Here is a 25450-nt window from a genome sequence, read left to right as displayed (position 1 = left end):
ACCTGTCACCTGTGTCAAGGACAAAGCTCTCAAATAATTGGAAAAAACACTTGAATAAGATGGTATTAAAGAATAAATTGTAATAGATCATAAAAAAGGAAACATTCTCTCAACTACGTAACATTTGATTATGATCTTTTAGTGTTATCGCGGCACACTGGTTCAACCATTAGACAAATTAACACTCCCAAGGAGGTAACACCAAAACTTATTACATAAATTTCTTTGGAAAGACAAAGTACATATCCAGTACCAAATAAATGCCTGAAATACATCTCCACAAGGAATGGTAGAATCAATAGGATTGGCCAGATCAAATAAATCAGTTAGATTATATAACAACACAGTTTAGACATGAATGCAAACTATGAAAGAGTCAAGAAAATGGATAAGTAATTCTTTTTCACAAAGAACACCCACATTTCAAAAGTAATCTTGACTAATGTCAAGCTAACAAATTACCAGTGGCAACAGGAGGATATAGTGAAGAGTGAGCAAGAGAGAGAGAGAGTGTGTGTGTGTGTGTGTGTGTGTGTGTGAGAGAGAGAGAGAGAGAGAGAGAGAGAGAGAGAGAGAGAGAGGGAGAGAGAGAGAGAGAGAGAGAATTAGGGGCAGAACATATTAAGAGAAAATATTGCACCAAGAAATATCAGTGATAATGAGCAACTCTGCAGCAACCAAGGGATGTAACAGAGCCTCACAGGTGATGCAGAAATGAAGGATGAAATTCTCTGGACACATCTCATGCATGGTTGACACTAGACTCACTAAGATAATCTTTAATCACTTAAAGAACTCACGTAGAAAAGGCAAGTCATATGGACTGAGACAAGAAAAAAGCAGAAGTCATAGAAATTAAGTTGTGTTGGCACCAAAGAAAACTGAAATCAATAAAAACAATATGGGAAGGATATATTGTAACTAACCACAAAGAGGAGGTGTTGAGTCACAGACAGGTACAGTGAAAAAGAATGTTAGAAATATTTCATCTTTTGGAGAAAGTCCTTCAAAAGCAGAAGAAGTAGAAACTGTAAAACACACACACACACACACACACACAAACACACACACACACACACACACACAAAAAAAGCACAACCCACACATGCATATGGCCGGCCACTGTCTTCAGGCACTACGAGGCTGGTCATGTAAGTACCTGGCCTGACTGAGAGATGGCAGTTGTTGTTGAAAAATGTCTCTGGATTAGAAAGTACATGATCTATGAAGCATATGTTTCAAGTTTCAAAAAGAACAGATACCATCTTCATGTAGTTAAGGCTAACCAGCCATTGACCTTCTTCTGTGCGGATGCATATGCATTGCCAAAACTCTTACGGGTCTCTGTAAGATTGTCTGCCACGAGTATAGAGTGTAATGGACAGGGGCATTAGGAATGTAGTGTGTGGCCATTAAGTTGGGAATGTGAGTCTCACGAGGAGCGTGCAAGGGATAAATCCCAGCAGTCGCAGTATCCTCTGTGCCCTTGGTGGCTCAGATGGATAGAGGGTCTGCCATGTAAGCAGGAGATTCCATGTTCGCATCCCAGTCAGGGCACACATTTTCAACTATCCCTGTTGATGTATACCAATACCGTCAGCAGCTTAGGGTCTTGATTTAACTACCATTTCATTGTTTAGTATTTGTTTGACAGCCATCAATAGTGAATGTTGTGAGTGAAAATGGAGAAAATTGGTCATAATTATGTGATACAATATTTTGTTTGAAAGGCCTCAGTGTAACCAATATTAAAGATGTGCTAGATTCTACTTTGAGAGAGTCTGCTCCTTCGTTGAGAGCAGTAAAATATTGGGCAGCTGATTTTAAATGAGGCCATTTGATCTGCCAAGACAAGCATCACAGTGGTCAACCACATGAGTTGATGACTCCATAAATGCTGAAGAAAATCCACAGAGCGGTACTGAATGATCGTTAACTGAAAGTGCGCGAGCTAGCAGACATAGTAGGCATTTCAAAAAGTGTGGTACATCACATATTAACTGAAACTTTGGACATGAGAAAACTGTGTGCAAGGTTTGTGCCGCATTTGCTCACACTCGAGCAAAAACAGTGTCGTGAAGATGTTTCAAATGAGTGTTTCGCAAAGTTTTGCAGCAACAGAGCTGATTTTTTGCACCGTTCCATAACCATGGATGAAACATGGGTCCACCACTTCACTCCTGAGACAAAAGAACAATCAAAACAAAAGACATAAATTGGGGAATCAACTCCAAAGAAGGCAAAGACTGTTTCATTTGCAGGCTAGGTCATGGTGTCAGTTTTTTGGTATGCACGTGGGATAATTTTCATTGACTACCTTGAAAAAGGAAAAACTATCAATGGTGAGTATTATGCAAACTTATTGCAACATTTGGGCGAAGAAATCAAGCAAAAATTACAGTATTTGGCCAAGAAGAAAGTGTTATTTCTTCAGGACAATACACCAGCTCATGAGTCCATTATTGCAATGGCCAAAATTAACAAATTAAAGCTTGAATTGCTACCTCATACGCTCTATTCACCAGATTTAGCCCCCTTGGATTATTTTCTGTTGCCAAACTTGAAAAAATGGCATAGTGGTCAAAGATCTTCAACAAATGAAGACGTGATGTCGGCAGTTAATGGCTATTTTGAGGAGTTAAACAGTTCTCATTATAAGAAGGGTATTGAACTTATTGAAGATCACTGGTAAAAGTGTACAGAGATGAAAGGAGATAATGATGAAAAATAAATACATTTTTCCCAAATTTTTGTGTTTTCTTTGTTGGGTCAGGTACTTATGGGACCATCCTTGTACTGCTGGTAGCTACGGGCTGTAGCATCCGGGAAGATGGTGGCTGTGTGTGTGTGTGTGTGTGTGTGTGTGTGTGTGTGTGTGTTTGTTTGAGTATCAACCTATCCTTTACACACTATCGAATCTCTATTGTTTGACACCATTAAGTGTTAGTTGGGTGCTTCATAGCATGCTAAAGTCAATTCAAGAAGAAGAAAACTGAAATAAAGGCCCTCTATCATTCTACTCAAAGAATGAATCAGTTCATGTTGGATAAAATGAATAAGTGATATTTATCTCCTGAAGTGAGAAGGTAACATATCAACAGTAGTCAGCAGGTAGAAATGCATGTTTTGTTAAGCAGTCAATAGCTAATTTGCCCATAAGAAACCCATGAAAAAACACAAGCTGATTTTACCAACCATCTGTCAGTAAGTAAATGAACTAATTATGTTATTTTTCTCATTGTAGCAGCACAGAGTAGCCTATTTACTGAATGGAATAAATGTGCAATGATGAAGAGTATGTGACAGTTTTCACTTATCCATGATTCCCTTGGGAAATATACAGTACAGTGTGTTTCAGAACCTGTTTTACAACCTATGAGAAGGAGGGGGAAGAGAGATTTGAAAAACAAATTGAGAAAAAAGCCTCTGTATGAACACATATCCAAAAATACCTCATCTCTAAGTTATTTTTGCAAGGACAAATTACTAAGATCTTAAGTCAGAAATCTGCAACAAATATTAAAGAATGCCCTCCACTTGTTTCTGCACATACACACATTAATGAGAGTATGAACTGACACACACTTTATTAACCCAAAAGAGTGCCTCTTGGTTTGACAGGGCTCCATGACACACCAATAAAACACCTCTGCTGATGAAACATAACTGCTACATAAAACAACTGTGTTAAGTAGCCCCATAAATAATAACTGAAAGAATAAAAGTAGTCCCATAAATAATAATTGAAAGAACTAAGTTATGGGGAACAAGCAGGCATGGAATTGGTTCTCCCTGCATGTTTCATGTGTCAAGGTAGATATTAACCTACTACACATACAAAATTGTCACTGAAAAGTATTCGTGCCTCAACATACAGAATGTTCTGAATAAAATCCTTGTAAATAAACAATATAGTACATTCTGGGAACTCATATGGGCCTACCACACAGTCACCTACAATTCTGGCTCATATATCAACTGTTAGTGGTGTCTAATTTGAACTGTGCCATGAGGTTCCTCGTCTACCCATACATTTTGTGAGGGTGGAAGTGGAAAATTTGCTACTAGTTTCTAAACTGAGAACATTGTAAAATAATGTTCCATTAACAACTAAAAAAATGAAGCTTTTTCAAATATTCGTTTATATGAATTTTTCATTATTTTATTTATTTATTTATTTTTGTTTTTTTTTTGTTTTGTTTTTTGTAGTGAGAAGTTATCTCCAGCATCCCTAAATTTGTAAAATTATTTCTGGTGTACCCTGTACAGTAGTTTCACAGCAATATAAAGATGACTGTTCATATCATCATTTGTTGTTGTTGTTGTGGTCTTCAGTCCTGAGACTGGTTTGATGCAGCTCTCCATGCTACTCTATCCTGTGCAAGCTTTTTCATCTCCCAGTACCTACTGCAACCTACATCCTTCTGAATCTGCTTAGTGTATTCATCTCTTGGTCTCCCTCTACGATTTTTACCCTCCACGCTGCCCTCCAGCACTAAACTGGTGATCCCTTGATGCCTCAGAACATGTCCTACCAACCGATCCCTTCTTCTGGTCAAGTTGTGCCAAAAACTTCTCTTCTCCCCAATCCTATTCAATACCTCCTCATTAGTTATGTGATCTACCCATCTAATCTTCAGCATTCTTCTGTAGCACCACATTTCGAAAGCTTCTATTCTCTTCTTGTCCAAACTATTTATTGTCCATGTTTCACTTCCATACATGGCTACACTCCATACAAATACTTTCAGAAACGACTTCCTGACACTTAAATCAATACTGGATGTTAACAAATTTCTCTTCTTCAGAAACGCTTTCCTTGCCATTGCCAGCCTACATTTTATATCCTCTCTACTTCGTCCATCATCAGTTATTTTGCTCCCCAAATAGCAAAACTCCTTTACTACTTTAAGTGTCTCATTTCCTAATCTAATACCCTCAGCATCACCGGACTTAACTCGACTACATTCCATTATCCTCGTTTTGCTTTTGTTGATGTTCATCTTATATCCTCCCTTCAAGACACCATCCATTCCGTTCAACTGCTCTTCCAAGTCCTTTGCTGTCTCTGACAGGATTACAATGTCATCGGCGAACCTCAAAGTTTTTATTTCTTCTCCATGAATTTTAATACCTACTCCGAATTTTTCTTTTGTTTCCTTTATTGCTTGCTCAATATACAGATTGAACAACATCGGGGAGAGGCTACAACCCTGTCTTACTCCCTTCCCAACCGCTGCTTCCCTTTCATGTCCCTCGATTCTTATAACTGTCATCTGGTTTCTGTACAAATTGTAAATAGCCTTTCGCTCCCTGTATTTTACCCCTGCCACCTTTAGAATTTGAAAGACAGTATTCCAGTCAACATTGTCAAAAGCTTTCTCTAAGTCTACAAATGCTAGAAACGTAGGTTTGCCTTTCCTTAATCTTTCTTCTAAGATAAGTCGTAAGGTCAGTATTGCCTCACGTGTTCCAGTGTTTCTACGGAATCCAAACTGATCTTCCCCGAGGTTGGCTTCTACTAGTTTTTCCATTCGTCTGTAAAGAATTCGTGTTAGTATTTTGCAGCTGTGACTTATTAAGCTGATAGTTCGGTAATTTTCACATCTGTCAACACCTGCTTTCTTTGGGATTGGAATTATTATATTCTTCTTGAAGTCTGAGGGTATTTCGCCTGTTTCATACATCTTGCTCACCAGATGGTAGAGTTTTGTCAGGACTGGCTCTCCCACGGCCGTCAGTAGTTCCAATGGAATATTGTCTACTCCGGGGGCCTTGTTTCGACTCAGGTCTTTCAGTGCTCTGTCAAACTCTTCACGCAGTATCATATCTCCCATTTCATCTTCATCTACATCCTCTTCCATTTCCATAATATTGTCCTCAAGTACATCGCCCTTGTATAGACCCTCTATATACTCCTTCCACCTTTCTGCTTTCCCTTCTTTGCTTAGAACTGGGTTTCCATCTGAGCACTTGATATTCATACAAGTCGTTCTCTTATCTCCAAAGGTCTCTTTAATTTTCCTGTAGGCGGTATCTATCTTACCCCTAGTGAGATAGGCCTCTACATCCTTACATTTGTCCTCTAGCCATCCCTGCTTAGCCATTTTGCACTTCCTGTCGATCTCATTTTTGAGACGTTTGTATTCCTTTTTGCCTGTTTCACTTACTGCATTTTTATATTTTCTCCTTTCATCAATTAAATTCAATATTTCTTCTGTTACCCAAGGATTTCTACTAGCCCTCGTCTTTTTACCTACTTGATCCTCTGCTGCCTTCACTACTTCATCCCTCAAAGCTACCCATTCTTCTTCTACTGTATTTATTTCCCCCATTCCTGTCAATTGCTCCCTTATGCTCTCCCTGAATCTCTGTACAACCTCTGGGTCTTTTAGTTTATCCAGGTCCCATCTCCTTAAATTCCCACCTTTTTGCAGTTTCTTCAGTTTTAATCTACAGGTCATAACCAATAGATTGTGGTCAGAGTCCACATCTGCCCCTGGAAATGTCTAACAATTTAAAACCTGGTTCCTAAATCTCTGTCTTACCATTATATAATCTATCTGATACCTTTTAGTATCTCCAGGGTTCTTCCATGTATACAGCCTTCTTTCATGATTCTGAAACCAAGTGTTAGTTATGATTATGTTGTGCTCTGTGCAAAATTCTACCAGGCGGCTTCCTCTTTCATTTCTGTCCCCCAATCCATATTCACCTACTATGTTTCCTTCTCTCCCTTTTCCTACACTCGAATTCCAGTCACCCATGACTATTAAATTTTCGTCTCCCTTCACAATCTGAATAATTTCTTTTATTTCATCATACATTTCTTCAATTTCTTCGTCATCTGCAGAGCTAGTTGGCATATAAACTTGTACTACTGTAGTAGGTGTGGGCTTCGTATCTATCTTGGCCACAATAATGCGTTCACAATGCTGTTTGTAGTAGCTTACCCGCATTCCTATTTTCCTATTCATTATTAAACCTACTCCTGCATTACCCCTATTTGATTTTGTGTTTATAACCCTGTAGTCACCTGACCAGAAGTCTTCCTCCTGCCACCGAACTTCACTAATTCCCACTATATCTAACTTCAACCTATCCATTTCCCTTTTTAAATTTTCTAACCTACCTGCCCGATTAAGGGATCTGACATTCCACGCTCCGATCCGTAGAACGCCAGTTTTCTTTCTCCTGATAACGACATCCTCTTGAGTAGTCCCCGCCCGGAGATCCGAATGGGGGACTATTTTACCTCCGGAATATTTTACCCAAGAGGACGCCATCATCATGTAATCATACAGTAAAGCTGCATGGCAACCACAGCAGAGGGGTATCTGTTGAGAGACCAGACAAACGTGGGCTTCCTGAAGAGGGGCAGCAGCCTTTTCAGTAGTTGCAAGGGCAAGTCTGCATGATTGACTGATCATGTAACAAGAGTAGCAATTTTAAATGATGGTTTTTGCAACACTACTGCCTTCTAAAATCTTCTAGACAGCTTTTTGGTGAAACAGTTAACTACTCCTTTAAACAAGAAATTAAAAACATAAAAAATAAGATTAAAAAATAAGATTTCATCCAAACTGATTCGTTTTCAGAATATTAATGAAAGAATAACCTATGCAAATAAATTTTGTTTGTAAATTAACAAGTGTTTTCGCATGCACACTTAAAGCAAGTGAAACAATGAAACAATTACCCTCTGAAAGCCATGCTGGAACATATGAATCTACTACTGCAACCAGCAGCACACAAGCACGAGCAACTTACATCAGTATATACACTGCAATCACCGCCAGTTGCCTGCAGCTGCAGGCAGAGTTGTACAGCACGAAGTGATTGCTGCAACAGATTTTTTTATTTACACTTTATAACAATAAAATTCTAACAAAACAATAACAAATTGTAAAGTCATTCACACTGGAGCTAAAATGAGATGTTTGTTAACAAAGCATGTGATATTTTAAAGGTCATCTCCAACGTAAAGAGATGCTGCTACCACTCTAAGAACAATTTTTAGAATACGATCTAGTTGGTAAATGGAATTCAAGGGTGTATCAATGTGCACAGCATTCAAAATTCCACTACTTTCTTTAAAAGAGTAATATTACCACATGGTTGATTTTGCTGTCATTATTCAACGATAAAGTTACTGAATATTACTTAAATAGAGAATATACTAAGGGACAAGATGCTACTTTTCGATGTTTAAGCTGTATTATGAGAGACTTATTCATTGTATTAAATGTAACATCATTCAAAACATTCCAAGCAATAGCAGAAATGAAAGGACCAACAAATGATTCTACTCTTGTAGTGAACTTTAATGATTGCATAAAAATAGACAGTATTTTCCAAAGTTGTGAGGTAACTGGAGAGTGGATCTACTGACTAAGATACAATGAGACATGACATTCAATAACAGTCTGATTAAGAATACACGATTCAAAAAAAGGGTTTTGAGTGTGGGGGCATCTAGAAAATCTTACATATGAATTATTAATTCAGGTAGTTAGTGGAGATAAAAAAGAAAAAAAAAAGTAGCACGTGGACAGGGAGAAAGCAATGAAAGAGGAAGCTACCTGGCAAAAGTTTGCTCATTGCATAATTTAATCAGCACTAACATTTGAAAGTAAGCTGTATAGCCGGCCGAGCGGTTCTAGGCGCTACAGTCTGGAACCGCGCGACCGCTACAGTCGCAGGTTCGAATCCTGCCTCGGGCATGGATGTGCGTGATGTCCTTAGGTTAGTTAGGTTTAAGTAGTTCTAAGTTCTAGGGGACTGATGACCTCAGAAGTTAAGTCCCATAGTGCTCAGAGCCATTTGAACCATTTTTAAAAGCTGTATATGTGGAAGAGATCTGGGATAATGGTTGGTTTCAGATTGATTATATAATGGGAAGATGAAAATTTTGAAACCAGATGTAAAAATAAAATAAAATTCCCCTTGGTAAGTAGGAAATATGAGACTCAGAAATACCCTCAGACTACAAGAAGAATGTAATAATTCCAGTTCCAAATAAAGCTGGTGCTCTCAAGTGTGAAAACTTACCAGAGCATCAGTTTAACAAGCCAAGGTTGAAAATAATTACAAAAATTATTTACAAAAGAATGAAAAAGTTGGGAGAGGCTGACCTTGGGAAAGAGCAGTTTGGGCTCCAGAGAAATGTAAGACACATGAGGCAATACTGGCCCTACAATTTATCATAAATGATGAGCTGAAGAAAGGCAAACCTACATTCAGATCATTTGTAGACTTAGCAAAAGCTTTTGATAAAACTGACAGGACAACACTCTTTGAAGTTTTGACGGTGTAAGGGATAAAATACGGGGATTGAAAAATTATATAGAACAAACCAGACTCCAGTTATAAGAGTTGAAGGACATGCAAGTGTAGCACTGACTGAGAAAGGAGTGAGACAGGGTTGTTGGCTATCCCTGATGTTATTCAACCTGTACATTCATTGAGCAAGCAGTAAATGAAACAAAGAAGAAATATGGAAAGAGAATTAAAGTTCTAAGAAATAAAAATTTTGAGGTTTTGCCAATGGCACTGTGGAATGTAATCAAATTACATCAGGTGGCTTTGAAGGAGTTATGTTACGAAATCTACATGAGTTTTGCTATTTTGTTAGAAAATAAACTGATAATGGCTATAGTAGAGAGGATATAAAATGCAGATTGGCAACAGCAAGAAAAGCCTTGCTGAAAATGAGGAACTTGTTAATGTCTGATACTAATTTAAGTGTTAGTAAGTCTTTTCTGGAGGTATATGCAGCCTTTTATAGAAGTGAAATGCACACAATAAGCAGTTCAGACAAGAAGGGAATAGAAGCTTTTGAAAAGTGGTACTACAGAAGAATTTTGATGATTAGACGAGTAGATGAAATACCCAATGAGGAGGCACAGCTTAATTAGAAGATGGAAATGGTAGATCGGACACATCATCAGGCATCTAGGTACAGACAATTTGGGAAGCGGAGGGGGAAGTGTGTGTGTGTGTGTGTGTGTGTGTGTGTGTGTGTAAATGGTTGTAGGTTGCAGCAGTTATTCAGAGATGAATAGGCCTGCACAGGGTGGACTGGAGTGGAGAGCTGAATCAAACCAGTCTATGAACTGAAGCTAAAAATGGCTCTGAGCACTATGGGACTTAACATCTGTGGTCATTAGTCCCCTAGAACTTAGAACTACTTAAACCTAACTAACCTAAGGACATCACAAACATCCATGCCCGAGGCAGGATTTGAACCTGCGACCGTAGCTGTCGCGCGGTTCCGGACTGAGCGCCTAGAACTGCTAGACCACCGCGGCCGGCAAACTGAAGCTAAGAAGAAGAAGAAGAAGAAGAAGAAGAAGACGAAAAACAACAACAACAACAAATTAGTAATGAATGCAGCTGTCGACGTGTAAAGGGAAAAAATATTTAAACTTGCAGTTGATGTTTTGAAAATTCAAAAAATAAATCCCTGGTGGTGCACAGCTAGCCTGTATTTAACAGGGAAGTGCAAACAGGATGCAATGCTATGCACATCACTTACAGTTCAAAGGTTGTCATTTCCATCATTTCTGATAGATGTCATCACTGTATGCACAATTTCCCCTTATCTTTGAGAATAGTGATTTTTACCCTTATTTTTCTCTCAAACCCTTACAAAATGTTACCACACTAATATGAAGTGTCACATGACAAAAATATGCATCCACATTTACATTCATAGCTAATGATAAAAAAGTTGAAAGAAAAATAAAAAATACACTGACAATATGTAGGATCGCACGAGTTAAATTTTCCACAATTTACACTGTCTTTCTTACACACAAAGGCCTTTCTTCTGAGAAATATATTTAACAACTAGTTTGGCGACCCACATGCAATGGAAATTTTTTTAAATCTTGTAGGTACAAACATGCTTGATCTTACTGACAGTGACAGTTTAGAGAGAAGGGTTAGTTGTCGGGACATCATCACGGCAACAGTGGTTACTAAAGTTAATAAATCCCTTAAGAAGGCTAGGAGAGTTTAACTGTTGGAAAGAGCAGATAAGCTGCTGTTAGTATTATACTTAGACAATGAATGGACATAATTTAGTTCCAATATGATGGAATTAGATGAATTATGGGCAAAGCTGAAACTAATTACAAATAACACTGTGGAGGAATACGTGGTCTAGTAAGTGGATTAAGGACACAAAAGACCACCATGGTTTATTGACAAAATTTGAAAAATGCTGTAGAGACAGACGTTCTTGCACTCTAGGTTAAAAAAAGAATGCACAAATATCGACAGACAAAAGTTAGTACAAACTCATGCGTCTATAAAAATGATGATGCATGATACCTACAATAACTTTCACTGTCATACATTAGTGAGAGATCTTGTTTAAAACCCATGAACATTCTGGTCCTATTTAAAATCACTGGGCAGGTCAAAGGCTTCTGTTCAGTTACCTGTCAATCATCTGATGTGCCAATAGACAACAGCAAAAGGAAAGCTGAAGTTTCAAATTTTGCATTTAAAAAAAAATCATTCAGGCAGGAGGATTGTACAGACATACCATCATTTCACAGTCACATAAATTCCCATATCGAGTACATGACATAGGCATCCCTGGCACTGAGAAGCAACACAAAGGAGTTTAAAACAAACAAGCCACCAGGTCTGAATTCGGTTTTACGGAGAGTACTCTTTGGCAACAGCCCCTTACTTAGCTCACATTTAAGGCAAATTTCCCAAGTGATTAGAGAAACAAGCAGGTGATCTTGTACATAAAAAGGGTAAAATAACACACCTGCAAAATTACAGACCGATATTGTTAACACTGGTTTATTGCAGTATCCTTGAGCATATTTTAAGTTCCAATACAATAAATTTCCTTGAGGGGGAAAAGCATCGGTCTACAAATCACTACAGTCATGTGATACACAGCTTGCCATTTTCTCACACAGTATCTTGCGAACCATGGGTGAAGGGCTACAGGAAGAGCCCGTATTCCTAGATTTCTGAAAAGTGTTTGACACAGTGTCCAGCTGCAGATGTCAATGAAGGTCTGAGCACACGAAATATGTTCTCCGTCTCTCTCTCTCTCTCTCTCTCTCTCTCTCTCTCTCTCTCTCTCTCTCTCTCTCTCTCACACACACACACACACACACACAGGCAGTGTGATAGTACCGCTATTATTCTGATGGGGAAGGTGAGCAACAATCTGCAACTGTTTGCTGATGACACTGCTGTATACCTGAAAATATAAACACTGAGTGGCTATAGGAGGATATAGGATGACTTAGACTTTCTATCTGGTGTCGTGAATAGCAGCTCGCTTTATATCTGGAAAAATAAAAGTTAAAGCAGATTAGTAGGAACAACAATCTATCTGATGCTCAGTAAAGTATTAGGGGTGTGCTACTAGACAGAATAATGTCAATCAAACATCTAGGCATAATGTTGAAAAGTAATATTATATGGGACAAGCAAGTAGGGTAATTAGTGGGAAAGGTGAATGAATGGTTTCATTTATTGGAAGAATTTTAGGAATGCCTAACTCATTTATAAAGCAGACCTTAAATAGAACACTGGTGCATCCCATTTTACAGTACTGCTCTCCAGTGTTTGAGATCGCTCCAGGATGGATTAAAGAAAGACACTAAAGCAATTCAGAGGCATGCTGCTAGATTTGTTATCAGCTGGTTTGATCAACATGGGAGTGTTACAGAAATGTTCCGTGAACTCAGGTGAGAATCCCTGGAGGGGAGACAACATTCTTTTCGCGAAATACTACTAAGAAAATTTTGAGAACTGACATCTGTGTGGACTGCAGAATGGCTTTACTGCCATCAAGGCACATTTTGCCCAAAAACCATGAACACATGAGAAATTAAGACTAATATGGAAGCATTAGAGTGTTATTTTTCCCTTGCTGGGATTTGCAAGTGTACAGGAAAGGAAGTGACTGGTAGTGGTACAAGGTAACCTATGCCATTCACCATGTGGTGGCTCACAGAGTACGTATGTGAATGTAGGCATGAATCTTCTTCTTCTTCATCATCTCAGTCCAGTTTAGATATCAGTTACTGACATGATGTTGTCTGCCATTAATATATCTCGTTCATCTGCCACCAGAAAACCACAACTTCTCATGTGAATAGGGAATGCAGAAAAATTCCTAACTTCTTGCAATACGAAAACTTGCTCTAAACTGCTCAGCCATCTAATCGTGCATTTACACCTCTGTGCCTTGTACCTAGTCACTGTGCACCTGTGTTGCCTCACATGCAAGGAGAGGCACGTGTAAACTGCAGACACTATTACAGTGATCAAGATGTCCGGTTCGTTAGCAGCAACTGACACTCCACTCAGTATATTTTGAGACAAAGTCACTATCATAAAAAGAAGCTCAAGTAATGGGATACTTAATACCTGTCATATAATGCAAGCATGAGTATAGTGGAAGAGGTACAAGTGGCAAGAAGTATTCTATTTAATATCTGTTCTTGTGATTTCATCGTAATGAGCCTTTGATGGTAAAGGTAAAAACAAAATACAGAGATATTGTACCAGTGGTGACGAGGTTTGCTGTGACAGGGACAATTATCCCTGTTTGAAGTTCCAGTTCAAGGTATCTACCACAGCAAAATCTATCAACAACCCAAAAGTTGTCCAGGCTCTGGTAATATCCCTGGAGAACTACATTAAGCTATGTTGTTACCGTATAATGTTTCTTTCTCTGGAACACAAAACAGTTATTTGATGCTTAACATTTACAGTCAGCATTCCAAGAATAAACAAATATTTGTTTATTTCTGACCTTGCAACACTGTAGAGGTATTTAGAAAGGATAATACATTTTTGTTTAAATGTCCAGCAGTCAAATCTCATCAGCATTGGTGTGTGTGTGTGTGTGTGTGTGTGTGTGTGTGTGTGTGTGTGTGTGTGTCTAGTAACCAAGTAATACACGAAACCGATCCAAGTAACACAATATGGCTTTATTCATAACCCTCTGAACAATAACAGAAATAAACCTCTCGTGACTCCACACATAACAAGACAAAAGAATCATACAGGAAGTGCAACATAAGTGACACACAGAGCAACTGACGTGAGTGGTACAAACTAAAATAACATAGTGAGGGCTAGTCAATGCTGCTACATGCATATATAAGCACAAGTCACTGGTAGACAGCGAGGCGGAGTCCGTGCCATGTGCACGCTTCCTACAGGTGGCCTCTCATGGCTGGCCCACACTGATACAGTTGGTGGTTGATTTAAGTACATACGCGCGGCAACTCTACACTGAGCACACTCATGCTAACACACACTAGTAGCAAGATACAGCATACCTCTTCCTCATGCAAAGAGAGTGCTCAGGGGACAGAGAAGACGTCGGAGATCCGACAAGAGACACATCCACTGGGTCTCGAGTGGAAGCAGCTGGTGCCGATGGCAGGGGAGGGACTATGTGCCAATCAGGCACTTACTATAGGGATGGAATGCGCTGAGATGCAGGCATGCCCAAGGTGGTTGGCTCACACGGCACCTGATGACAGCACTGGGAAGGAGCGTGCCATCACCATCTCTGTGTCATCATCAGGAGGAAGATTGTAGTTTGGTGGACACAGGACTGAACCCACTGGCACCGATGGCTGAGGCAAAGGTGATAACGGGGCCAAAGGAGGTGGCCTGATCAGAACAGCAGGCTGCGGAAATGGACCCCAGGCAGGAGACAGACCGGCACCTGGTACCAGGGAGCTGAAGCCTAAGGGCACCACATGTAGAGGAGGCAGCCAATATAACGGGGCACCTCCACAGCAGTCAACAATGGGCCCGAGGTGGAGAGCAGTGGTGCAGGCTGCGGTGATCAGCGACACCCACAATGAGTGGGGGCATCAGCCATTTAGACATCACAAAGATGGCGACCACGACGGCAGACAGCAGTGGCTGGTATCCACTCGGACCTATGACCAACCCCTCATACCCAAACTGGCAATCGCAGCATGAAGCAGCCGGAGGAAACCTACTGCAGCAGGTGCAGCACAGGCTACAGAAGTTGGAGGAGCATGAGTGCCTACCTGTTGTGAGCAACTCACGGACTCTGCACCCCATAGGCATGAAGCGATAGGTGCTCAGCAAATTGGAGAAGGGCATCATCCGGCGAAGAACACACCTCGAACTTTATCATTTGGGACTTGAACACACACACTAGTCATTCCGCCTCACTATGTAATTGAGGGTGGAATGGCCAAGCCATAACATGAGGAGTTCTGTGACAGGAAAAACAATTGACAGGTGTGAGAAATGAACTATGGTCCATTAACAGGAACTCAGGTTTAAGGCAATCCACCAATAGAAAAAACCCTCAAAAAGAAACAAATTGTGACCTCAGCCTATGCTGACGCACACTGGAGAAAGAAGGAAACTGGAAAAATGCATCCACAAGCAAGGTCTTCTATGCATAAAAGCAAAACACTGTCAAAAACTGAGAGGTGATACAATAAGGAAAACAGATGCACGGCGAGTCTGAAGCCTGACCTGGCAGTCTATTTGGCCAGCCCTGTTCAACAAACTGAACCACCTGGCCGAGATACGGGTTGGTGGCAACAGCAGCTGCTATGTGTAAGCTTGTAATTGGGAAACCTTTCACCATGGCCTGTGTTTCAGTATCAAGATGGAAGCAAAGCCATTCTTCATGATCAAAGTCGGGATCACGACCCACAGGAAGGCAGGGCAAGGCATCCGCATTGGCATGTTACGACGTAGATCGAAAATGGATTTTGTAATTGTAATTGTAGGTGGTGTGCTGCCTTGTCAGGCAAGGAAGTGTGGGGGTGAAACAAGGGAATCATGGGTTTATGGTCAGTAATGAGGTGAAACTTGGAGTCATACAAAGGACCATGAAATTTCTGGAGAGCAAAGACTATGATAAGAACTTCTTTTTCCATCTGGGAGTAATGCTGCTGGGTCAGCATGAGAGATTTAGAGGCAAAAGCAACAGGTCATTCAGAGCTGTCGACATAGTGGTGCACTAGGACGACACTGAGGCTGTACTGAGGGGTGTCAGTCACCAAAATCGTAGGTTGGTCCTGAGAGAGCATAGCTAAGCCAGGGGTTGAGAGTAGTCTGGATTTCAACATTTGAAAAGTATGTCTGCAAATTGAGCTCCAGCAAAAAGGCACATTCTTGCATAACAAGGCATACAACGGGTGGGCCAATGTTGTCAGCAGGAATTTATGGTAGTAGGCTATCTTCCCTGGGAAGGCATGAAGCTCCTTTGTGGACGAGGGGCGAGGCATAGGTGTAACAGTGGAGATGTGAGCGTAGGCTTCCGCGGCCGTTGTCTTCTTCAATAAAATTCTTCAGGGTATCAGACCGCATCGTCATAATTTTAAATTGCGCCAACGTTTCGGCCAGCGTTGCAGCTAGCCTTCATCAGGGCCTTACGTTAACTGCTAAATGAACACACTTGGATTCCTTAAATAGCTGCACGAGGAAACCGTGTCGTTACTTGATTGGCTGTACTAGGAGGAGGAGGAGGGGTGAAAGGTATGCTTTATTGGTGTTTCCTTTATTATCTGTTATTGGCTGAAATAGCTGTTTTCTATTGGTCTTTATATTAATCCACCCCATTGGAGGAGACGGACGAATAGCGAACAGGTGATGGCTGTGACGTCACACTGTTTCCATGCTGTCCAGAAGCCGGCTGCGGCGTGCCATTGCTTTGTGTGCTTGCGACCACTACTGTGGCTCTCCGCGTGTCCGCATGGGCCGCCACGGCACTGCCGCCGCTCTGTAGCCCTGCTATTGCAGGCAGCCAAGACCTCGGAAGCTTGTACCCGTCCTCTCTATTCATGTTGGCGGGTCTTTTGGCTATTTCTATCGCCTCTCTAATCTTTCTTTTGAAAGTGAGAGGCTGTTTCGCCAGGACGCGGGCTTCTTGAAAAAATATTGGTTTCCCGCACTTGTCCCGGTGTTCCGCCACTGCTGACTTAGTGTGTTGTTTCAGGCGGATATATCTTTCATGTTCCGAGAGCCTAGTGCCGATCGGACGTCCCGTCTCACCTATGTAAACTAATCCACACGCACAACCAATTTCATACACGCCAGCTGTGTGTAGTTTGTCAACTGCATCCTTGGTAGAACCGAGCATGTCTGATATTTTGTTTCTGCTTCGGAAAATTGGTTTGATGTCGGCTTTTCGTAGAATTTTGCCAATACGTTCGGTGACCCCTTGTACATATGGTAACACAGCAATGCTCTGTGCCTCCTTCTCCTCTTCCCTATTAGTCTTCTCCCTTGTCGACATGGTGCTGTCTATCATCTGCTTCCCATAGCCATTAGTTCCGAAGATGGACCTGAGGTGTTCAAGTTCTGTCTTCAGATGTTCTTCGTCGCTTATCCTGTACGCTCTCTTCGTTAGCGTGTGCAGGGCGGACTTCTTCTGCGTGGGGTGATGGTGGGAGGAGGCGTGAAGGTACCTGTCCGTATTGGTTGGTTTCCTGTACACTTTGTGGCCAAGTTTACCATCAGGTTTTCGATAAACTTCCACGTCGAGAAAAGGCAGCACCCCATTCTTCTCTGTTTCCATTGTAAACTGGATTTTTCTATGCTGTTGGTTAAGGTGCTTGTGGAAGTTCTGTAACTCCTCTTCTCCGTGGGGCCAGATGACGAAAGTATCATCGACATAGCGAAGCCAACAATTTGGACGTAATGGTGCGGACTGGAGGGCTGTTTCCTCAAATGCCTCCATGAAAATTTCTGCTGCGATAGGCGATAGGGGTGAGCCCATAGCTACACCGTCAGTTTGTTCATAAAATTGACCTCTCCACCTGAAATAGGTGGTCGTCAGACAGTGGCGCACAAGCTCACATACATCAGGTGCCACGCGTTCTTCTAGGATGTTCACAGTATCTGACACTGGGACATTCGTGAATAGGGATTTGACGTCGAAGCTAACCATCAGATCTTGGTCCGTAACACGCATTTCCTTTAGGAGATACACGAAGTGAGTGGAATCCTTAACGTAGGACTCGGTTTGATGCACTAGGTGTCGGAGCCTAGGTGCCAGTTCTTTCGCTAGGTAGTAGGTCGGCGAATTTATACTGTTTACTATGGGCCTTAAGGGGAAGTCGGTTTTGTGTACCTTCGGTACACCATATATCCTTGGTGCCTGTGTCACTTGCGGGATGAATCTTCTGGCCTTGTCGAAATTGATTCTAGAGTGCTTGAGCAGTGCCTGCGTCGTTTTGATTACCTTGGCCGTCGGATCTCCCTGAAGTTTCTTGTAGATAGGTTCTGCGAGAATATCTTCCATTCGTTTGTTGTAATCAGTCGTGTCCAAGACTACAGTGGCGTTGCCCTTATCTGCCTGCACCACTACTAAGTGGGGGTTGTCCCTGAGTTCCTTAATGGCATGATATTCCTCAGAGTTGATGTTTTGCTTCGGTGGCTTTGCTTTATTCAGAACTCTGACCGTTTCCTGCCGGATCTTCTCCACCTCGGCCTGTGGCAGATGACGTACCGAAGCCTCTACGGATTCTATAATATCTTCTTTTGGAACTCGCTTAGGTGCGACTGCGAAATTCATCCCCTTGGCCAGGATTGCTGTGGTTGCTTCGCTCAAGGTGTGGCTGGAGAGGTTGACCACTGTCCGTCGCCTGTCCAGCGTCAATGTTTCGTCCGTGGCTTTCTGTTGTAGTTTGTCGTACTTTCTCATCTGGCGGTTAGTAATACTATTGCTGGTCCTTGATGCTTGCTGAAAGGTTAACCTGTCGACTTTATCCCAGTCTTCCATCTGAAGTTTTCCGGCCAGAAATAGGTGCAGATCACACAAATTCCTGTTGTGAGCATCGAGACTTATGCGGATGTGGCGAATCCTTTCCCGTAGCAATGCTTTACTGGCGTTAACACAGATATTCCTCGCCTTGTTCGTTTTTATGTGAGACGTCAACCGCAAAGAATACGGCACAACACTCGTGTCTCTGCATCTCTTCAAAAAAGCAAGGTCATTCAGCAGTTTACATCTTTTTAAACGCAGTGCTTCTAACTTCTTGATGTTTCCGTGGATTTCCTGCCCATACAGGTTGGTTAAATGTAAGCGTAGGCTTCCGCGGCCGTTGTCTTCTACTCTCACCAAAAGGCAGGCACAAATATTGACAGAGACCAAAAGGAGTGTTTAAAAGCAGAAATCGCTGAGACTCACCATCCAGAGGAACCTGCACTTATGCTTCAAGACAAACCAATTTTAGAAAAGTATTGGGCACCGAATATTTTCACCAACAATTCCTTCTGGTTTGAGAGAGGATACGTATACATGATCAACAGCACATTGACAATAGTACTGAAGTCACCACAGAGGTGAAATTTCCCTGATGGATTCCAGAGTACAGCCAGTGGAGATGACTACTCAGTAACTGTAACAGGTTGTACCACCCCTACAGATGGAAGTCTGTCCAACTCTGCTTTCACGTGATCTTTCTGGATGGCAGGATAGGATGTATATGATACAAATGAGGCCCAGCCACGGATGTCAAAGAAATGTGAGCAGAAAAATTTGTAGCACACCATATAACTTCAAAAAATAAGTCTGAAAATTCCTTACACAGTGTTTGCAATTGAGAATACGGTACCTGATTCACTGCACTGGTGGTAGAAAGTCCAAATGCCCGAAATGCATCGATCTCAACCGAATTCTCTATACCGGCAACAACAACCACCAAAACTGTAATGGAATGAACCACTGACTTGTAAGAGGCACATGCTATAAACTGTCCCAACAGCACAATGTTCTGTTTGTTATAACTGACCAGTGACCATGTGATCTGTGTCAAAGGTGATGAGCCTAAACTCACATAGGTTTGAGAATTCAATAACGTCACTGTAGAACCTGTGTCAACCTGTAGATGGAGCACTTGGCGAAAAATTTTTGTAAAGGGGCAAGCTAACACAGTAATTATACACCTTAGGTGGATCCATGAAAGGAATAAGGCTTTGTACAAATTCGAGTCCGTCACACTGAAAGCCAAAAAATTCAAAGCCAAAACATGCTGTCTTGAGTCTGTTTTTGTAAGCTTCCCAATCCTCAGCTAAATCGTCAAGGAAAAGTTGGTATAGACCAGTGGAATGGTACCCCATCTGTTAATGGAGAACAACAAAGTCATAACTGCCAAAGTAAGCCGTTTAATCATGGGTGGTAGCACAGCATCCATAATGACTAGACCTGATGAAACCACACTTCAAGACTGTACGCATGGAAACTGTTAAAAATGCATTGCCAAACACGTAGTAGCCAAGTAATCCAAGTAACACAAATATGACATTATTCATAAACCACATGGCTCTATTCATAAACTCTGAACAATAATGGAAATAAACCTCTCATGACTCCACATGTAACAAGACAAAAGAATCATACAGAAGGCGGAACATAAGAGATACACAGAACAACTGATGTGAGCAGTAACAACTCAAAACACATTGTGAGTGTGGGACAGTGCTGCTCCCCACATATACAGGTGCAAGTTGCTGGTAGTCGGCACAGCAGGGATACATGGCTGGCCCATCCTGATACAGTTGGCAGCTGATTTAAGTACACATGCACAGCAACACTACACTCAGCACACTCACACTCACTAGTAGCAGGATACAGTAGAGAGAGAGAGAGAGAGAGAGAGAGAGAGAGAGAGAGAGAGAGTGAGGGCGCGCACCTCCAAACTCGAGACGAATGGTTGGATGTTGTGCCAGATTTTGAATTGCAGTGGAATTTGCTGGACTGTTTGGTGACCTCTGATGAGAAATATATTACTCTGCAGTTCACATACAATGGTGGACACAGCTACTTCACTTATAAGCATGATTTTGTAGTTATTTTATTTGCTTTCATTGACATAAATTATTTTTTGATCAAAGCGGCTCATAAAGAACCCAGGAAGGCTTTGGCACATCAAAGGCCTCAGAATGTATTCAAAAGGCCTTTTACTTGGTTCAGGCTTGCCTTTGTTTGTTCCAGGTTGTTCTTATTTGTGAGGAACCCACAGACTGTCATTTTGTATCATTCTGTTTTTGTAAAGGTATATGTGATTCAATGAACCACAGACAAGGAAACACACAGTAATACTCCCCAAATACAATGCATTTTTGTTAGACACTGAACCAAAGTGTTAAAGCAAAGGAAAATTTGAATGCATGAAAAAAACTGAACTCTTAGCAGTGAGATGTATTATTGCAAAGCACCAAATAGAATTGCAGACAGATGCACAACCATTAGAAGTGTCTCATGATTTGGGACAGAGAGATTCCTGCACCTATGCATGGTGACTCGTGCACAAATCAGTGGCTTGAATAACTTTGCACCAATGCATGCACCCCTTTGCTTCTTTGTGCAATGGCTGCATGTGTTCCACAGCAGTGGCTGGTTGGTTGATTTGGGGGAGGAGATGAAACAGTGAGTTCATCGGTCCCATCGGATTAGGAAAGGATGAGTAAGGAAGTCAACTGTAACCTTTCACATGCACCATTCTGGGATTTGCTTGAAGCGATTTAGTGAATCACAGAAATCCTAAATCAGGATGGTTGGATGCAAGTTTGAACCATCATCCTCCTGGATGTAAGTCCAGTATGCTAACAATTCTGACACCACTCGGTCATAGCCCCATCGTCTCACATATCAGGTCTAGGCAATTGTGTGTTATAATATACTAATGATACAACTTAAGTCTGTGTATAATGTAACTGCATCGTGCCCCTCATCAGATAACAATTTCATGTTCCACACTAAACATCTAAATAAGGCCAAATTTTTTATCAGTTTGTGTGTCTTCTGGCAAAACATAAAACAATATAATAAAATTATGACCAAATCATAAGAATGTCTTACCTTCCAATGTTTTTTAGTTTTCAATGTCACTTTCCTTATATTATCTTCTATTTTAGGCTTTACAATTGACAAGCTTAAGCTGCATGCCTGAAAGCACATGAAGGGATGTGAGTATGTCTTTTCCTTTGTACCAAACACACTGGTCAATATCAAACAAAACATACATCTAGTGCTTTCATCATTTTATTTTGTATAAACTGGTTGCCGTAAAGAACTCCAGAGCCTACACAGGACTCAGATATAAAAGAAACTAAAACATGTAAGCAAAATGTAAATCAATCAACAAGAATTTACTTTTTTTATTGTTTAATTACATACCTGAATCCAACTATGATCTAGACATTGTGTAACAGTTGCTCTTTTCGAAGAATCTTTCAAAAGGAGTTTGGTGATAAAATCTTTGGCAGCTGTCGAGACACGAGAAAAAGCATTTTCGTCAAACGTATATGACACAGCAGCTATATTAGAGTAAGTCTCCTGCTTGTCTTCTCCCAAAAATGGAGATATTCCACTCAGCCTGTTGCAAAATTGAAATAAAAGCAAATTACAACAAAAATCTAAAACAATAATAAAGATACAATTTTCATCTACCCTTTCCTCTGTTCATTGTTAGAAAAAGTAGGAGTTTATTAAGGATATTAATGATTTTCCACATAGTTTGTCAAACAGAAACACATGATTTCAATACAGAAAAAAAATTATGAGACACATTACCTGCAACTGTAATTGTTTCTTACAATTTGAAATTAGTATTAATTTTACTATTAGACACTGAGCAACAGCAAGAACCTCTAATTGATGTCACTGATGAAGTTTATAATGAGAAGATAAATGATAAGCATGCAGTTAATGCACTGTCTGATCGTGATTCTGAAATGTATTTCATTTGCAACTGATCATATCCCCCCACTTAGGCTTTCCTTTGACCCCAATGAACCAGCTACACACATAGCGCCATAACTTCCAGTGAATCGTGTGAGTTTGTTTACATCCACACAGGTCTCAAGCATGTATTAAAATTTACTGGTAAAATTTGCATTGAGCTATTGCTATTTTCAATAAAACAATTTTTACTATAATTTTGGTGCTTCTTATATTCTTTCCTCCACTGAAATATTCATTAATTATTGATATATCAATGTAGTCTACATTTGTTTTACAAACAGCAAATTAATTGTGAAGTTGAGTCCTTTCCAAACTAATGACTATACAACTTCTCTAATATTTTGGTACTATTAATTTTTGTGTTCATTTATTCTTTGTAATATATACGTTATACTGTTTGATGATGCTGAAATAAAATAAATATTTTGCCTGTTTTTTCCCCACAAGTCTTCCCAACTAACATTAAATATACTAGATTTATATTAAGCATATTATCATTTTAGCAAGTGGAGTCTACATTGAAAAATCTAAATGGCAATGCAAGTTATAAATCTAACATGAAATCACTGCTCTTCGACAACTACTTCTATTCCAAGGATGAGTTTTTTTAATTAGAAAACTGATAGCCTGAAGAAAAGAGAGTTACTTTCTTGTGTAGCTGCATTTGTAAGTCTAGAAAATTTTGTTTTTATTAATGTTACTGTAAACTGATTAGTTCTATGTCATTTCAATACAAAAATTGTTCAAATGACCTATGGAACATAGACAGTTCTATGTGACTAAATTATCTTGTCACTGATCTATACACCTCACACAACAACCTCCAAACAAGTTCCTCAGTTTCATTGTGTCCCCCCCCCCCCCCCCCCAGATAATTATCTACCATACATAGGAATAAGCGACGAGTAATCAACAGCCACACACAAAAAAGAAAAATGATTGGTCTCCTTCACTTTTAAATTATTTACATTCCATTAGAACTTTCCTAGTGTACAGGTTGATTCTTATGAACATTTAAAACCTCTGAAGCAACATAGATGGCATTGAGACAAGTAATTTATTACACGATACATGGGGCTGCAAATGTCGGGAAATATCCCAAAAGCATATGACAAATCTCAAACATGTGACATTGCCAGATGACGTATGATACCGCCCATGCAGCAGCTGAGCCTATCAGCGTGCTGCACCTGGTCACCTCAACCCACGTTAAGGATGCACATTGGTGAGGCCCCAGGCTTACGTGCACGGCTTTACTGTTTGGGGCTCAGGGTTTGAGTTTTGCATCTGGCAGGCAGTATTTTCTTGCATTGCATTTGAAAATCATGTGTTTATGCTGCAGTAAGTTATTATTTTGTTTACCGATCTCGCTGTCTCTGCAAGTTTATTGCAAAGTACAGTATCAAAAACCTACCCTACCGCGTCACGTGTAAATGAGTATAAGCTTCCAAATTTCACCATCACCAGTAACTGATCTATGTTTTCTATACTAAATAACGTCTGTACCCAAAAAAGAAAGGACAACAGGACGGAAACACAAAATAAGAATAGCTTTTACTTGGTTACAACAAGGGCAATAATTTTGTAACATCTATGCTTACTACAGATAACGTTTACAAAAGGTGTTTGAAATTTGCACCATCTTGCAGTGATATCTAGCAATGCTCTTGGCAAGTGTAGGATCGATAAGCCCAACAGACACACGTATGGCGAGGTTTGTCATCTGGTGATGTCACATGTTCAACATTTGTCATCCACTTTTGGGGTATTTCCTGACATTTGTGACTCCCCTGTGTCTCATGTTACATTACTTCCCACAGTGGCATCTACATCACTTCGGGTGTTTTTAAACGTTAATAAGAATCACCATGTATATATGTAAGGTGAAATTTGCAGGAATGTTTGTACACAAAGTAAAAATATCTTACAATGCAACAAATTCAATTAGGAACATCAGTGTATACAACTGTCACTGCAAGAAAACGCTATTCTTGACTTTAACACCAATGGCAAGGTGAAAACTACACTGCCTGACAAGGAGAGGAGGAAATGAAATAAAACTTTGTAAGATGAGAGGAGATGTGATGTTATTTCAGGGACATTATTTCAGTGATTACAAAATCAAGTCAAATTTGCAAAGAACTTGGCATTGTGAGCCCACCTATCAGTATGATGATGTGCCCCTGCGACATGGATGAATGCACTGATTCATATGGGTATTAAGGGTGTCAAAGCTGTTCTATCCTTTCTGAGGCAAAGTTTTTATTTCTTCTCCATGGATTTTAATACCTACCCCGAATTTTTCTTTTGTTTCCTTTACTGCTTGCTCAATATACAGATTTGAATAACATTGGGGAGAGGCTACAAACCTGTCTCACTCCCTTCCCAACCGCTGCTTCCCTTTCATGTCCCTCGACTCTTATAACTGCCGTCTGCTTTCTGTACAAATTGTAAATAGCCTTTCGCTCCCTGTATTTTACCCCTGACACCTTTAGAATTTGAAAGAGAGTATTCCAGTCAACATTGTCAAAAGCTTTCTCTAAATCTACAATTGCTAGAAACGTAGGTTTGCCTTTCCTTAATCTTTCTTCTAAGATAAGTCGTAAGGTCAGTATTGCCTCACATGTTCCAATATTTCCATGGAAGCCAAACTTATCTTCCCCAAGGTCGGCTTCTACTAGTTTTTCCATTCGTCTGTAAAGA

At 40.4% G+C, this 25450-nt stretch overlaps 1 protein-coding gene across 1 annotated transcript in view; it reads right to left on the bottom strand.

The window, feature by feature from the left end:
- Positions 1–25450, bottom strand: part of LOC126474959 (death-associated protein kinase dapk-1-like) — a 314370-nt gene that overhangs the window by 232106 nt on the left and 56814 nt on the right. Inside the window, exons 6-8 of the mRNA XM_050102484.1 lie at positions 22181–22379; positions 21863–21949; positions 7771–7842 (exon numbers count right to left, since the gene is read on the bottom strand). Of these exons, the coding sequence (XP_049958441.1) occupies positions 7771–7842; positions 21863–21949; positions 22181–22379 (358 nt within the window). The remainder of the gene's footprint in view (positions 1–7770; positions 7843–21862; positions 21950–22180; positions 22380–25450) is intronic.

Source organism: Schistocerca serialis, chromosome 4 (assembly GCF_023864345.2).
Source record: "Schistocerca serialis cubense isolate TAMUIC-IGC-003099 chromosome 4, iqSchSeri2.2, whole genome shotgun sequence".
Classification (NCBI taxonomy): Eukaryota; Metazoa; Arthropoda; class Insecta; order Orthoptera; family Acrididae; genus Schistocerca; species Schistocerca serialis.
Note: the sequence above shows the minus strand (reverse complement) of the source record. Positions and strands in the feature narration are given on the sequence as shown.